At 56.3% G+C, this 17,266-nt stretch overlaps 1 protein-coding gene across 1 annotated transcript; it reads right to left on the bottom strand.

The window, feature by feature from the left end:
- Nucleotides 1-411: 411 nt before the first annotated feature.
- On the bottom strand, nt 412-15,426 carry LOC100086048 (serine/threonine-protein kinase PDIK1L). The gene is given in 4 exon segments (XM_001516191.4): nt 412-4,346; nt 9,242-9,379; nt 9,381-9,544; nt 15,197-15,426. Coding segments are annotated over 4 exon segments (1,182 nt in total). The 5' UTR covers nt 15,333-15,426; the 3' UTR covers nt 412-3,602.
- Between the last annotated feature and the right edge of the window lie 1,840 nt (nt 15,427-17,266).

Raw genomic sequence — 17,266 nt, 5'->3', positions numbered from 1 at the left:
CAGTACACGGCACATAGTAAGAGCTTAACAAACACCACAATCATCATCCCCCTTCTCTGCCCCCCAGCACTCATGTACATATCGGTAATTTATTTCTATTAACGTCTGCCTCCTCCTCTAGTCTGTAAACTCACTGTAGCAGGGAATGTGTCTGTTTACTATTCTAGCGTACTCTTCCAAGTGCTCGGGCACATTCTAAGCGCGCAATAAACCCGACTGAATGAACGAATATTATCATTATAGTTATTATCCATCTTTCAAGATAGGAGAGCCCATCAGCCTGAACCATCTTTTGTTTGTTTTTGTTTGGTTGGCTTTTTTTAAGGTTACGAACAGTAAATAGATTAAAACTGGGCAGCCCTCCCGCGCCTCTGGCCTTCGGGGAGGGGAAAGAATGGAGAATTTCAGGAGTTTTGGTTTGAAGTCAGACTTTATTTTAGAAAACTGTCATGAACAATAAATTACAATCATTTCCCATCCCTTTCTATAAATTCTTCATAAAATATAATTTACAACTTTGAAAGAAAAATTTCAAAAGTTTGTTTCATTTCTGAAGTGCTGATGATTGATTTATTTTTTTGACCGCTCTGTCATGCTGGTGAAATATTCTGTAGCTGCTACAATAGTTTGATTTGTGAAACGTCATTCTGGGGCTGGGGGGGAGACACGGAGGACAGATGCAAAAGTGTTCGGCGGGCTACGCTGTTCAATACTGGAAAGCAAAAACTCCACAGGCGTGAATCTACCATTCCCTAGGAACGCTAGACATCGCCACTGCTACGACCCACACCGATGGCCGGTTCCTTTATACCACGTTCGATCTCGGGTCTCCGCAGGTTCGACGTGGGCCGCGTCAACCCCGCTAGAATGAATTCATACCGTCCCTCTGCCCTCGCCTGTAGCCACCGTTATCCGCGATTGCTTATTCTGGATTTCTGGGAAAAGATTTCCGTAACAGTCACCCCCGTTCGGAGTGGAAGCTCTTTGTGGGCAGGGAATGTGTTTAGTGCTTCTGGTGCACTTCAATTCAGCGCACCGAGCCCCCGGGAGGCTCGATAAATACCATCGCTATCACCAAGAGGTTTGAGGTCAGGCCTCTGTGAGTCAGTCCAGAAGTCTCTCCTAAGACTCAGGCATCTTCATTGGAGACCAATAAAAATGACTCTCATTCCTGCCTCGGTTCTGATTCTATCTTAAACTACCAGGAAGTTTCCAAGGACTACCTTTTGCGTCCCAGGAGGAAAGCCCGTTGCTACGTACCAGGGTCATCTCTGAACACAGGGAAACACGTTCCAAATTTACTAACGCGCTAAAAACATCCCTCCACGTCGGGGGAGAGGAGGTCTGAAGGGGCTGGCGACGGGAGTCGGGTGCCGAGCCTGGCTCGGGGGACTCTCGGGACAGGGATAAATTCTCCTCAAGACCTTCCCGGCCAGAAATGGGAAACGGCCCCAGGTGCACGCACGGCGCGGACGTTTCCAGTCTGTCCCTCGAACTGATTTAAAGAGACGACAGAAGCCAACCACTCCGTCCTTCCAAACGGATGGGCTCGTTGGGGTGGATTCAAAGCTCACTGCTCCGAACCTCGCATCTGCTCCGAAGCCACGAGGCCTAGCGGAAAGAGCACGGGCCTGGGAGTCAGGAGAGCTGGGTGATAATCCTGGCTCCGCCGCCTGCCCTCTGAGTGACCCCGGGTGAGTCACTTAACTTCTCTGGGCATCAGTTTCTTCATCTGTCGAAATGGGAATAAGTCCCCGCTTCTCCTTCCCGAACTGCGAGTTCCACGTGGGACAGGGACCGTGTCCGATCTGCTTATATCATCTACCCCGGTGCTTAGTACAGTGCACTGAGCAAAGGAAGCGCTGAACAAATGCCTGAAAGCTCCATGCTTTCGGCTCCCGGGCCTTGTTCCAACCACAAGACCAGAGCCCACTTCAGGTAAATGGGTGGTTGGGGAGGAAGTCCTTAAGAACTTCCGGAAGTTGAAAAAGAACGGGGGAAACAAGACAAAACTAAAGTTCACTTTCACCTTCCGATAAATCCCTTTACGACATCCTTATCCTAGGACAGCAAAGCCTTCCGAAGACCGACTCAACCACCGACGGGTCCCCGAGCCCATCTTAAAAGACTAGTAGTGTGCTCTGGGACGGCTCCCTTTCGTTAGATACGGGTTACCTAGCGCCAAGAGTCAACCCCGTCGCTTCTGGAGTTAAAACGAAAGCGACCCCCAAACCCCAACAGTCGCTCCCTGACGATGTTATCGGTCGACCAAGTGGCGGGCTAGAGTCGGCCGGGTGCCGCTTGAGCGATGTGGTGCGCTGGCTCAGTTCCCAACGCGCGCCTCCCGCTGCCCTCCCCGGCTAGGGGAAGGGGCTTCCTTGACGGAGGCGGCGGGAAGCCTCGATCGCCGGTTCACCAAAGAGCGGCAGCGCCAGCTGGAACAGAGGAGACCCAAAGGGGGAACGAGAGAAGGGACCAGGGAAAAGGGGCGGGGGGAGGGGGTAAGACGGAGCGGGGCCATTTCGGGGTTCCGCCTCCCCCGGAGGCACCTCCGGAAATGTTTTCAGGTCCCCGGGTCGTGGCATCGGGACCTGGAAGGGCTTCACCTGCCCGTTTTCGCCGGGGTGACCACTTTCCAGCGATCTGGTTTCGGCCTGATCGTGGGCCCACGGGTGAAGACGGGCTCTGGGTCTAATCGGCTAAACAAGTGTCCGGTTACCCAAAAGAGAGTCGGGCTGAATGATTAATAGCCTGGCCGGCCTCCTACCTAACCTCCGCACCCCTCCCCTCCTCTCACACCCCCGGATGCCGGATTCTGAAATTCAACTCCCTCGCTCTCCGGCAGGCCGAGCAGCGAGAGGTCCCCTCTGGCCTGTCCGGAGACCTTGCAGCTCTTTCGTATTCATCTGTGTCCGGGGATCTGGACCTTTCAGCCCCTCCAAAATCCTTCGGGACTCTAGAATAAAAACTCAGAATAATTTCATTTAGCGGGAGGTGGGTGGGCCATCCCGAATTCACCAGCAAATCCCAAACGCCTCACCACGGCACCACGGCAAATAACTTAAACAGAAGTGGCATTTTCTTCCTGGGGAATGCGCAGTGCCCACATCCCCGGGCCGACTTATCCACAAATATGTACAGGCGGGTCTGTCGTCTCCCGGAGACCCGTGTTCTGCATTGCCAGCATGCAACTCTCTTCCGCGGGAGGACCAGACAGGGAACCAACGGGGAAGCGGAATGTGGAAGATCCTTCAGGCTCTGTTCCCAGGAAGCGGGGGGGCGCTCTCCTGTCTTTCCTCAGGCGGCCTCCCGGGGGGTCGTTTCTATTTACACGCCTTAGGCGGAACGCTTCGGGGGGATTCCCTCGTCGACGTCCTGGGGGCAAAATGGCCAATGTGTACGGGTGGATGGTCCGCAACGAGATCGAGAGACAAAACCAAAAGAGAGAACACCCCGCCGTGCCAACTCGACCCTCCGGAGGCGGAGTTTGGCTTCACCCCTATCGTCAGCCCCGTTCGACGGGGGCTGGGGCGTCCGACGTCACACGACCGGACCGGCCTGGGCGGGGCGGGGGGGGGCTCTACCGTCACGCGACCCGGCCGTCACGTGTCCCAGCCGCTCTCTTTGAAGGCGATCTGGACTAGACGGAGCTCCAGCTCGAAAGCGTCCGGCCGGTCCTGGGGGTTGGCGGCCAGCATCTCCTTGATCAGCTGCCTCATCTGGGCGTTCATCGACTTCTTCTTGACGGGGATGAGCAGTTCCATCTTGGGGTTCTCCAGGAGGGCCTCCCCGACGGGGACGATCTCGCCCCCCTGCCTCACGTAGCTGCCCAGGAGCTCCTTCTTGGTCTCGGTGTCCACGAACGTGATTCTCTCCACCATGGCCCAGATGATGATCCCCAGGGCGAAGATGTCCGCTTTGGCCGTGTAGTGACCCTCCCACACCTCGGGGGCCATGTAGAAGTCCGTGCCGCAGGCCGTCGACAGGAAGCACTTGTTCACGCTGACCGGCTCCTCCGGGTTCTGCCCGGAGGCGGAGGAACAGACCTTGCTCAGCCCGAAGTCGGCCACCTTGAGCGTCGGCTCCGAGTCGCTGGAGTCCGCCCGGCTCTGGGAGATGAGGATGTTGTCCGGCTTGAGGTCGCGGTGGATGATCTGGTTCCTGTGCAGGAAGGCCAGGGCGCTGCTCAGCTGCAGCATGAAGCTGGTGTTGGTTTTGCGGTTGGGTTTCCGCGACAGCAGAAACTCGTTCATGTCCCCTCCGTCACAGAAGTCCATCACGAACCACAGGTAGTAGGCGCTCCTGGGGTCGAAGGCGATCTCTCCTTTGAGCGACGTCTCTACCAGCTGCCGCCGGGGGAAAACAGAACAGAGGGGGTTTCAGCCGCCAATCCGGGAGACGCGGTTCGGGCACGGGCCCGGGGCCCGGTAAAGTCCCCCAAACACCCAGGCCAAACCGACCGATTCTTCCTCCTCTGTTCTATTCACTCGGAGGGCTCGATAGAGTTCCGCCGCCCTCCACGGGCCTCTCTCCCCGCCGAGGGCTACCTGAGAGGGAAGGCGGGTCATTTCTAGGGAGAGGCGCGGGCTCTGGAGAGCCCCGGGTTGCCGGCCCGGTCCTGCCAGTCGCCCACCCACCCGCTCACCCACCCTCTGGGCTCCCGGCTTGCAGGCGGAGATCGAACGCCAGCAGCGAGATCCGGCCGGCGGTTAGCTGGGGCTTTGGCTGGGCCCCGAGAGACGTGTGTGGCTGCCGGAAGTGCCCCCCTTCCCTCTCTGCGCAGACTCCAGGGGCAGAACCTTCCACTCTTGCCCCTGGAGGAGAAGCCTCCCACAGAGGATGCACACTTGGGCTCAGTCTGATGCCCGGGGCCGGCCCAAACTCAGCCCGGGGACTGCTTGGGGGGAACCGGCCCGGGGGTCTGGAGTTGGGCATCCCTGACTGTGCCCCTGGACCTGCCCCAGGAACTCTAGGGCTGAGGTAGCGCTTGGGGCTGGTCACATCCCTCGGCTATACCTAGAGCCCGGCAGGAGAGGCACAGGCTATGAGGGCACGCGGATGTCGGGTCCCTGGCCGAACAGGGCACGGAACGTGCTGCCCACGCTTTACTGGGAAAGACACCCCACCCAGACTACCTCCGTTTCTTAATCGCCCGTCCTTCTCAGCTCAACTGGGTCACTGAACCCGAGCACTAGAAGCGTCCGGCCCTCTTGGAACACGAGCCAGGCTCTGCCTGCACCATTTTGCCGTGGGTGGGCTCCACCGCTTGTCTGCTGTGTGACCTTAGTCAGGTCACTTCACTTCCCTGTACCTCGGATCCCTCATCTGTGCAATGGGGATGTGAGCCCACATGGGACAGGGACTGTGTCCGACGTGATCTGCTCGTATCTACCCTAGCACTTACTACGGCACATAGTAGTAAAACTTAATAAATACCGCTATTATTAGTATTATGACTATTGTTATCGCCATGATGCTCGCACCCTGCAGGGGCAAGGAGGGTCACGGGCAGGACCCAGCCATTACGGTGGCAGGGACCCGGCTGAGACACCGGTGACCCCAGCTGCCCGACCGATCCGAGGTTGGTGACCCTACCGGCCGGCTCCACTTCTGCGGGCGAAATGGAGATGCTCTCTGATGTCTGCTCAATCCCCAGGGTGCGTTGGGGGGGGAGCATGACTTTATGCCCCACGCTTTGGCCTTTCCGTCCCAAATCTGGGAGGCCAAGGAGTCCTCGCGTGTCTGCCAACGGAGGATGAAAAAATCCTGCCCTGGATGATAACGACGACAATTACGGTATTTGTTAAGCACTTACTATGTGCCAAGCACTGTTCTAAGCACTGGAGTAGATACAAGGGCATCAGGCTGGACACAGTCCCTGCCCCACCTGGGAATCACAGTCTTGATCGCCATTTTGCAGATGAGGTAACAGAGAAATTACGTGACTCACCCAAGGTCACGGAGCAGAAAAGTGGCGGAGCTGGGACTAGAACCCACGGTCTCTGACGCCCAAGCCCGTTCTCTTGCCACTAGGCCAAGCTGCTTCCCAGGGGACCCGGTTCAGCCCTTTCGGTGGTTGCCGTTCTAGGGTAGGGAAGGCACCGGGCCTGGATGTGTCGGAAGCATCCCTTCCAACCCCCTCTGACCCCACAGCACAATCCCTCAGTGAAAAAACAAGCTGCCCACCTAGACTGCGGCAGCCTGACATTTTGGGCAGTGACGCTAGAAAACCGTTCTTCAGGCCACGTTTTAGTCCAGCTAGCTACTAAGTAGCAGAGAAACTGGACGACTGGCCAAGTGAGCGACCTTTTTTCACCTCTGGATGAAATGCCACTTCCTCATCTGACCCTGGCCCTTAATAATAATAATAACAATTATTACTGTATTTGCTAAGCACTTACTATGTGCCAGGTACTGTACTAAGCGCTGGGCTGGATACAAAACAAATAGGGCTGGACACGGTCCCTGTCCCACGTGGGACTCACAGTCTCAATCCCCATTTTACAGATGAGGGAAGTGAGGCCCAGAGAAGTGAAGTGACTTGGCCAAGGTCACCCAGCAGACAAGTGGTGGAGCAGGGATTAGAACCCATGATCCTCTGACTCCCAGGCCCGTGCTCTATCCACTAAGTCAGGCTGCCCCTCACGCCGTGCTGCTTCTCGAGATGTCCAAGGCAGCATCTCCCGCTGCTGTGGATGACAGTCAGTCTTCGGGATTGGATTGCCCTCTGCCCTTTTGTCTCCACTTCCCAGCAAGCGCTGTGGCACGGCGGCGATGAACGGACGGGAGGAGAAAAAAGGGAGCTCACATCCCGGTTTGCAGCTGCCCGGCTAGGGTATGGAGCCCCGCCAAAACAAGCTCCTTTCCCAAAATCGGGCCTCCTTTGGTTCTGGCGAATGGAGGCCGGTGGGGTCGGAAAAGACCCGGGCAGAGACTGCTCGGCACCGCACCGCCGGAGGGGTAGACGTTATCGGTGCCCTTCCTTGATGGCAGCCCCTTCCTCCTGCGTCCTGCTCAAGCCCTAAAGATGCTCGAATGAACCAAGGGGCGCCTCGGGAGAGGTCTGCGGAGACCCAAGAGGCGCCCGGCCTTTGGGGAAGAACACAGGAGTGATCTCCTCTCCACCATCCTGATAGGGCAGGGGCCGGGCTCCGAAGGCCGGCGCTTCGGGGCCTTTAAATCCCGGGGCGAGCTCTGCCCCGGGGCTGAGGGAGGGGGAAATCACTGGGTCAGATCACTTCCCACAATTCCTGAGAGCCCCCCTCCCCCCGAGGGTCTGGGAAGCATGCGACGAGTCTGGACGGCCTTCTCACCGACCCGTTTCTCCGGGCGAGGCCCCTCGACGCGTGGAAGCCGAAACGAGCGACGGGATCGGGGGAGACACCGTGTGCCCCTGCTGTGTTGACACCCCATTGCGCCATGCGACTTTCTATTTGCCCAGGTGACGGTGTTTGCTTTTGCTCTCTGGCTAGCTCGCCAAAGGTTCCCGGTTGTTTGAAAAACAGACTTTGGTCCTCTTCTCCCCCTCCCCCACTGTCAGTAAATTGGGGGACTCCCGACCGGATTCCCAAAGGATCTTCTCCTCCAAGAGAGTCCCTTCCTTTTCCCAAACTCGGCTGGCGGTTGAAAATCTCTCTCTGAACAAGCAGTTCGAGCTCAGTTAACCGGCCTGGGTCAGTTCAGCAGTTCGAAGGTGCTGGGACGTCTGGGCCTCGGGACGCTCCCTGAGGGGGGCCATCAACCTTGTCCGTCGATCTCCCGGGATTAACCCAGGCTTCCAAATTTCTAAAAAAGGGGCTCAAGCACCGAGCCACGCCGAAGCCGGGGAAGTGGACGGGAATCACGGGGTCGGGGGGGAGAACCCTGGGAAGGAGCTCCGCTGGGATTGTCCCCTGCGGCCCAGCCCTCCCCTTGTCTCAGGATGGACAGGGCACGGGCCGGGGAGTCAAGATGCCTTGGTTCTAATGCCAGCCTTGCCGAGTGACCCTGGGCTTGTCACCTCTGGGCCTCAGTTTTCTCACCTGTACACTGGGCACAACACCTCTCCCCCCTCCACTTGGTGTGGTCCATGTGGAGTGGGCCTGAGCCTGATTAGCCTCTAATAATAATAATAATAATGTTGGTATTTGTTAAGCGCTTACTATGTGCCGAGCACTGTTCTAAGCGCTGGGGTAAACACAGGGGAATCAGGTTGTCCCACGTGGGGCTCACAGTCTTCATCCCCATTTTACAGATGAGGTAACTGAGGCACTGAGAAGTTAAGTGACTTGCCCAAAGTCACACAGCTGACAAGTGGCCGAGCCGGGATTCGAACCCATGACCTCTGACTCCAAAGCCCGTGCTCTTTCCGCTGAGCCACGCTGTACCCCAGCTTTCAGCCCGACCACCTGGGGGGGAAGAAGCACTTAATAAATAGCACTGTTACTGCAAGCTAGTCTTGTCGGGGCACGAGGAGGCTACAACTCAGAAAAGCTCTCTCTAGATTGTCAGCTTGTTGTGGACAGGAAATGGGTCCCTGTATTGCTGTAGTGTTCTCTACCAAGCGCTTAGTACAATGCTCTGCAGGCAGTAAGAGCTCCATAAGTACGACTGACTGACCAGGGATCCACCAGATCGAAACCGGACCTACGAAACGGTCCACCCAACCCTCTGCCTAACGTCTCTGTGCCTCAGTGACCTCATCTGTCAAATGGGGATTAACTGTGAGCCTCACGTGGGACAACCTGATTACCCTGTATCTACCCCAGCGCTTAGAACAGTGCTCGGCACATAGTAAGCGCTTAACAAATACCAACATTATTATTATTATTATTACTACTCCGAACTCGGTACTATTATGATGACTATTCTTTAATGATATCTGTTAAGCGCTTACTATGTGTCAAGCACTGTTCTCAGGGCTGGGGTTAGATCAGGTTGGGCACGGACCCAGTCCCACGTGGGGCTCACAGTCTAAATAGGAGGGTGAACGGGTATTGGATCCCCATTTCACAGATGAGGAAGCTGAGGCCCAGAGAAGTGAAGTGACTTACCCCAGGTCACACAGCAAGCAGGCAAGGGGCGGAGCTGGGATTAGAACTCAGCACTTCTGACTACCAGACCTGTGCTCTCTCCCTCTGGGCCATGCAGCTTCCTTACAGGCTCGCACCCGATGCTCCTGCCCTCTCTTTTTCTCTCCCACCCCCCCCGCCAGCCCCACCTCCCCACAGAGCACTCTGTGGTTATCCCGGTTATTCCGTACCTGTAAGTAGAGGGAAGAACTGGAGCCGTGTGACATCCTCTGCACCATCCCGTCTTTCTGCAGGATACATTCCTCCAGGTGGATGACGTTGGGGTGCTGGCTCTTGATGCTGCTCAGCGCCCAGAATTCGCGCAGCGCCCAGCTCGACGTTTTCCGGGGCGTGGCAGCGGATTTTCTTCACGGCCACCCGGGCGGAGGTCTTTCTGACGACCGCCTCGTACACCACGCCGTAGCTTCCTCGGCCCACCTCCCGGATTAGGTCGTACTTCGGCTGGCTGCTCACCATCTTCAAGGTCCCGGCGCCTGGGGATGTTTAAGAGAGGGGCCGGTGAGGTGGAGGATCCTTCCTGGTCAGGGGGTGCCCCGGGTACCCCCGCCCGTCCCCCGCCACGGGCTGTCATCTCCCGGTTCCCTCCTGGGAGGGGTCCTGATGCAGGCGGGCCAGACTGCTTGATTCCATGCCATGTGCTGTCTCCGGGGGGGACTGTGGGGAAACCGTCTCCCTCCGGGGGGGCGGCTTTGGAGATGGTCACGAAGGGGCACTCTGAAGCGGAATAAAAGTTCTGCTGCACATACTTGGCTGGAGCTCAGTCCTGGAGCCCCTGAAAGTGAAACTGCCTATTCATGGAACACGAAACCGCTCGGTCGTTTTCCTTAAAGTGAACGGAAAGCAAACCGTGCCACAGGAGGAAAAACAGATTTCTGAATGTGTTATTTGTTAAGTGTTTACTATGTGCCAGGCATCGCAATAAGCGCTGGGGTGGACAGAAGTAGATCGGGTTGGACGCGATCCCTCTCCCACGTGGGGCTCAGTCTCAATCCCTACTTTCCAGATGAGGTAACTGAGGCACAGAGAAGTGAAGCGACTTGCCCAAGGCCACACAGCAGACAAGTGGCGGAGCTGGGATTAGAACCCCTGACCTTCTGATTCCCAGGCCTTTGCTCCAACTTCTACGCATTTCTATTTTTCTCCCTCGACTCTGGCACGGATTTCTAGGATCCCCAAATGACATTCAAGTGGAATTTTTCTTTTGGGGGGAAGCGATGGGGCCTCTCTAAACAGACAGCCAGTGAATATGCCCTGTGATAACTCTACCTCCCTTCTTTGCTTAATAATAAAGACGGCTTTTTCAGGGCATTTTGGGCAAGATCAGACCTACCCAAGCTAAGGAGCGCCCGATACAGCGCCTCTCCAACACAACCTGACGATACCAGATAACCTGCAGCGGATGGAGAAGTGAGAAACGGCTCAGAAGTGACCGGAAAACCCAAGGAGTGTCCCCAGAAAAGGATAAGAAAGAGTGGCCGCAAGCCACGAGAGAATTCCGAACAAGAGGCTGCCTTCGACCGATCAATTAATGGCGTTTACTGAGCGCTTATTGTGTTCAGAGCACTGTACTAAACATTTGGGAGAGTGTAATGGAGTAAGCAGACACATCCCTACCTTCATATAACCCTGTTGTCGTGAACTAGGCTAGCTCCGCTCTGTCAGATCTTGGGAAGGCCCAGCGGTAGCAGCTGATCACAGGGGTGGGAAAGGGAGAGGAATCGGGAAGCAGCAGTAGCACCCACAGCCTTATAACGATGGCATTTGATAAGCACTTACTATGTGCCAAGCACTGTTCTAAGCGCTGCGGGGGGGGGGAAGATACAAGGTAATCAGGTTGTCCCACGTGGGGCTCACAGTCCTAAACCCCATTTTACAGATGAGGTAACTGAGGCCCGGAGAAGTGAAGTGACCTGCTCAAAGTCACACAGCTGACAAGCAGCGGAGGAGGGATTAGAACCCATGACCTCTGACTCCCAAGCCCGGGCTCTTTCTACTGAACCACACTGCTTCTCTTCCACAGTTGTTTTTATGATTGGATGACCCTTCCAAATGAGGCTGGGACACCCCGAAGGAGCAGCTAGAAGCTGAGCACGCCTAATTTCCCCCTTCCCTGCCTCTTTTTCTTTGGCTTAAGCTACTGAATCTTCCAGTTCCAACCTCCTAGTTCGAGCCCACCTGAGTGTAAGTTACTTGAGGGTAGGGATAGTATCTAAACCTCTACTGTCATGCACTCTCCCAGGTGTTCCGCCCATAGAAAGTACTTAATAAATACCACCGTTTGCTCTGCCAGAGATTTTCTGCTGCTCTGGGACTCTAGACTGGAAGCTCCCCGTGGGCGGGGAATGTGTCCCGAACAACTCTGCTGCATTGTAATAATAATAATAATGTTGGTATTTGTTAAGCGCTTACTATGTGCCGAGCACCGTTCTAAGCGCTGGGGTAGACACAGGGGAATCAGGTTGTCCCACGTGGGGCTCACAGTCTTCATCCCCAATTTACAGATGAGGTCACTGAGGCACCGAGAAGTGACTTGCCCACAGTCACACGGCTGACAAGTGGCAGAGCCGGGGTTCGAACCCATGACCTCTGACTCCAAAGCCCGCGCTCTTTCCAGTGAGCCACGCTGCTTCTCAGCGTACTCTCTCAGACGCTTAGTACAATGCTTTGCACCTAGTACACACTCAGATACCACTGAGGATGATGACTTTCTTATGAGAGCTGCTCTACTCTTCCATTCTCCCCCAACTACCTAGAAGGGTCCAACCTAAACTTCGGCACCTACTTTTTGATCTAACCATTTTTTTCCCCTCCAGCTCCCGCTCTTTGTAATTTGAATTTACCCTCTAGATTGCAAGCTTATGACCGTCAGGGAAACTCGTCCGCTAATTCTGCTGTATTGTGCTCTCCCAAGCGCTTAGTACAATACTCCACGCATAATAAGCACTCAATTAGTACCACTGATTGATTTATTGGTCTGGCTTCTGTTGGACTATCCCAATTAAGCACACAACGGATACTTGGTTGATCCTAAACCGGCTTGCCACTCTACGGGACCTAAAGCAAATCAATCAGGAATCAGCCCCACTCCAAATGCCGTCTTCGCGACGGCGGCGTTTTGCCAGCCGAAAAATAGCCCAGATCTGAGCTCCTGGGTCATGGGCAAAAGATAATGCCCAGATGACTCGTTCGGATGATGCAAGTCAAGGGCCAAGCGGTGATCAACACCAGAGTCTTGACTCCTGGTGGGAGCGGTTCAAACCCCAGCTGTTTATGTAACACCCAGAAGGGTGGGCAGGGGCTTTCTCTGAGGGCTCGGCCTAGGAGGCTAAACCGAGAGGCATCATGGCCTGGTGGAAAGAACACAGGCCTGACTCAGAAAACCTCTTTCTAATCCTGGATCCCTCGCTTGCCTGCTGTGGGGGCAAGTCCCTTCACCTCTCTGTGCCTCAGTTACCGCATCTGAAAAATGGGGATACCTAGTCTCCCTCCCTCTTAGATTATGCCCCCTAGGCGGGCCAGAAGATGGTGCCCGATCTTCCGTTGTATCCATCCCACTGCTTGGCCGAGAGTGAGAGCTTAACAAATGCCACAATAATAATAATAATAATGTTGGTATTTGTTAAGCGCTTCCTACGTGCAGAGCACTGTTCGAAGCGCTGGGGGAGATACAAGGTAATCAGATTGTCCCCCTTGAGGTTCACAGTCTTAATCCCCATTTTACAGAGGAGGTAACTGAGTCCCAGAGAAGTTGTGACTTGCCCACAGTCACCCAGCTGACAAGTGGCGGAGCCGGCATTCGAACCCATGACCTCTGACTCCCAAGCCCAGGCTCTTTCCACTGAGCCACGCTTATTACCCAGAGCCCTAGAGTGGCCAGGTTGTTGTACCCCTAACCCCTTCCCGCCATAAAGGAGAAGCAGCGTGGCTCAGTGCTGGACCTGGGAGTCAGAGGTCATGGGTTCTAATCCCCACACTGCCGCTTATCAGCTGGGTGACTGTGGGCAAGTCGCTTCACTGCTCTGGACCTCGGTTCCCTCATCTGTCAAATGGGGATGAAGACTGGGAGCCCCAGGTGGGACAATCTGATCACCTTGTATCCCACCCCAGCGCTTAGAACAGTGCTTTGCACATAGTAAAGTGCACATTATTTACCATTTACACATAGTAAAAATGTGTCCATCTGTCTCCCCCGATTAGACTGTAACCCGGTCAATGGGCAGGGATGGTCTCTATCTGTTGCCGAATTGTCCATTCCACGCGCTTAGTACAGTGCTCTGCACACAGTAAGTGCTCCATAAATACTACTGACTGAAGAATAATAATGTTGGTATTTGTTAAGCGCTTACTACGTGCCGAGCACGGTTCTAAGCACTGGGGTAGAGACAAGGGAATCAGGTTGGCCCACGTGGGGCTCACAGTCTTCATCCCCATTTTCCAGATGAGGGGACCGAGGCACCGAGAAGTGAAGTGACTTGCCCAAAGTCACCCAGCAGCCAGAGCTGGGATTAGAACCCGCAACCTCTGACTCCTAAGCCCGGGCTCTTTCCACCGAGCCACGCTGTAAGTCCTTAACACCGAAAAACAAGCGGCTCTGCCACTTGTCAGCCGGGTGACTGTGGGCAAGTCACTTCACTTCTCTGTGCCTCAATCTGGAAAATGGGCATTTAGATTCTGAGCCTCACGTGGGACAACTTAATGACCCTGTATCTCTCCCAGCGCTTAGAACAGTGCTCTGCACCTAGTAAGCGCTTAAACACCAACATTGTTATTGTTGTTATTAACAAATACCACCATTATAAGGCACAGCTGTCCTCTTCCAGGCGCTTAATATAATAACGTTGGTATTTGTTAAGCGCTTACTAGGCGCAGAGCACTGTTCTAAACGCTGGGGGAGATACAGGCTCATCAGGTTGTCCCACGTGAGGCTCACAGTTAATCCCCATTTTACAGATGAGGAAACTGAGGCCCAGTGAAGTGACTTGCCCACCGTCACACAGCTGCCCAGGGGCAGAAGCGGCATTCGAACCCATGACCTCTGACTCCCCAAGCCCGGGCTCTTTCCACTGAGCTACGCTGCTGCTCTGCCCATGGTAAACACTCCATAAATGCCCCTGATTGATGGAAGGGGGGTGCCCGGGGTGGGCACCCCCTTGCCCCCCGCCCCCAGGCTTTCAGTGGGCACTGACGGGGCTGCCCAGCTCGGGCTGGGGGAGGTAGGGGGCATGGAGGGAGATGGAGGGGGATGGAGGCCGGGGGCCCCTTCCCTTGGCATGGCCGGAAGCCCCTTCCTTGGCATGACGGGAAGCCCCTTCCCTTGGCATGACCAGAGGCCCCTTCCTTGGCATGACCGGAAGCTCCTTCCCTTGGCATGACCGGAAGCCCCTTCCCTTGGCATGACGCGAAGCCCCTTCCCTTGGCATGACCGGAAGCCCCTTCCCTTGGCATGACCGGAAGTCCCTTCCCCGACAGGGCCCGACAAGGCCCTGACCAGTCCTGACAGGCCCAGGCCCCTCTTCCCTGACAGGGCCGGTGGGGTGTGAGGCTGCGGACGCGGTTCTTCTTCTCCCCGTCTCGGCCTCCCCGGGCCCGGCAGGTCTCCCCGGTATCGCTTCTGTCCGGGAAGCGACGGGCGCGGGCAGGCTTTACCTCAGGGCCGCCGCTTCTCCTTCTCGCGGGCTCTGCCGGCCGCCATTATCGGACGCCTCGCGCCGCCTGTCAGAGGCCGGCGCGCGCCCCCCCCTCCCCACCCCCCCGCCGCGCGCCCCCCGGTGGCTCAGCGGGGCCCGCGGCGCGCGCCCCGGACGACGGCGCCTCTTCCCCCATTGGCCGGCGGCGCCCGCGCGCGCCTACCCGAGGGAGGCCGGGCACGCGCGCCGGAATGCACCACTCGGGCCCTCCCGTGGGGGAGGCCCGGACAGGACCAGAGAAGCGGGGGAGGGGGGGACGGACGACTCCTGCCTCCCCCCCCCCGCCCCACCTCGAGGCTACCGCCACGGGCCCCTTCTGCACTTTGCAACGAGGCCTGCCTCCCCCCGAGCTCTTTTGAATTGCACAAAGCAAGCTGGGCCTGCAGACGGGTCACCCCAGCTCCCTGACAAAGCCTCCCCCCTTTTTCTCGCACCTACCGTGTTGCCGCCTCTTTTGCAGGGTTCTCCGCAATTTAACGCTTTTTGCATTTTCTTCCGCCCTGGGGAGTGAGGCGTCCGAGGGGCTGGGGCTGGTGGGGAGGCGCAGTCCGGACGGGGGAGCATTGGCCCCCATCCCACAGGGAGGACTGCACCTTTTGTCCCTGTCACTGGGCCATGGTCACACGCCACTCGGGGCCTGAGGCGGCTGCGAGGCACTTTGCAGGGTGCGATCATCTGGAAAGGGCCTTCTTCCTCCCCCCCCCGCGGGGAGCGCGTTGGTATCTTCCCTTAAAGGGGCAGTTTCCCATTGTTCTTCCAGAATGGGAGACTTGCAGGCCCCCTGGGGCTCAGCGCTAATAATAATAATGGTGGTGTTTGCTCCCAGGCACTGTACTAAGCGCTGGGTGGATACAAGCAAATAATAATAATGTTGGCATTTGTTAAGCGCTTACTATGTGCAGAGCACTGTACTAAGCGCTGGGGTAAAAAGAAATCAAATTGCGGTATTTGTTAAGCGCTTACTACGTGCAAAGCCCTGTTCTAAGCGCTGGGGGATACAAGGTGATCAGTTGGTCCCACGTGGGGCTCTCAATTTTAATCCCCATTTGACAGATGGGGTAACTGAGGCACAGAGAAGTTAAGTGACTTGCCCAAGGTCACACAGCTGACTAGCGGCAGAGCCGGGATTAGAACCGGTGACCGGTGATCTCCGACTCCCAAGCCCGCGCTCTTTCCGCTGAGCCACGCTGCTTGCGGGGTCATCAGGTTGTCCCACGTGAGGCTCCCAGTCTTCATCCCCATTTTGCAGATGAGGTGACTGAGGCACCGAGAAGCGAAGTGACTTGCCCGCAGTCACCCAGCTGCCAAGTGGCCGAGCCGGGATTCGAACCCGTGACCTCTGACTCCCAAGGCCGGGCTCTTTCCACTGAGCCACGCTGCTTCTCTATCGGGTTGGACACGGTCCCCGTCCCGCGAGGGGCTCGCAGTCTCCCTCCCCATTTTACAGATGGGGGAATCCCAGAGAAGTGAAGTGATCTGCCCAAGGTCACACGGCAGATAAGTGGGAGAGAGGGGATTAGAACCCATGACCTTTTGACTCCCAGGCCGGGGCTGTAGCCACTAGGCCGTGCTGGTTCTCCGGCTAGGGCCTGGTTCGGATCCATGCCCCTGTCTGAGTGACGACGGCGAGCCCGTCGTTGGGCAGGGATGGTCTCTATCTGTTGCCGACTTGTACATTCCAAGCGCTTAGTACAGTGCTGGGCACACAGGAATTGCTCAATAAATACGATTGAATGAATGAATGACGTGGAGCTGGGAGGAGGGAAGGGACAATCAGCTCCTGCAGCCCAAAGAGGGTTAATGGGGGTTTCCCGGACGCAGTCACCCGGGTCCCCTTGCCCGGGGGTCAAACCCCGGACACCAGTCCGCCCCGTCTATCAGAGGCCATCTGTCATCTCATCCTTTCACGCCTTCCTGCAGAGGAGCTGGCTCCTTCCCCTCTCACCAGCCCATGCTCTTTTTTTCATTTTATGGTGTTACATCAAGCGCTTACTATGTGCCGGGGCACTGTACTAAGCGCTGGGCTAGATACAGGCTAATCAGATTGGTCCCAGTGCCTGTCCCACGTGGGGCTCACGGTCTTAATCCCCATTTTAGAGATGAGGTAACTGAGGCACGGAGAAGCGAAACGACTTGCCCGAGTTCACACGGCAGACAAGTCGTGGAGCCGGGATTAGAACTCAGGTCCTTCGAAGCACCGTACTAAGCGCTCGGGTGAGTACCACAGAACAACCAACACATTCCTTGCCCACAACGAACTCACGGTCTAGAGGGGGAGACGGACGTTAATATAAGTAAATAAATGGCATATGTTCTGGGGGGATGGGAGGAAGGATGAATGAAGGGAGCAAGTCGGGGCGACGCAGAAGGGAGTGGGAGAAGAGGAGAGGAGGGTTTAATCAGGTGGCGAGATAGACGAGATCGAGGCGCAGCGAGAAGGTTAGTATTAGAGGGATGAAGGGTGGTCCCCTCAATCAATGTGATTTATTGCCCCCTCTCATCCTTCAC

This window comes from Ornithorhynchus anatinus, chromosome 16 (genome assembly GCF_004115215.2).
Source record: "Ornithorhynchus anatinus isolate Pmale09 chromosome 16, mOrnAna1.pri.v4, whole genome shotgun sequence".
NCBI lineage: Eukaryota > Metazoa > Chordata > Mammalia > Monotremata > Ornithorhynchidae > Ornithorhynchus > Ornithorhynchus anatinus.
The sequence above is the reverse complement of the archived record's forward strand: the minus strand, read 5'-3'. Positions and strand labels throughout refer to the sequence as shown.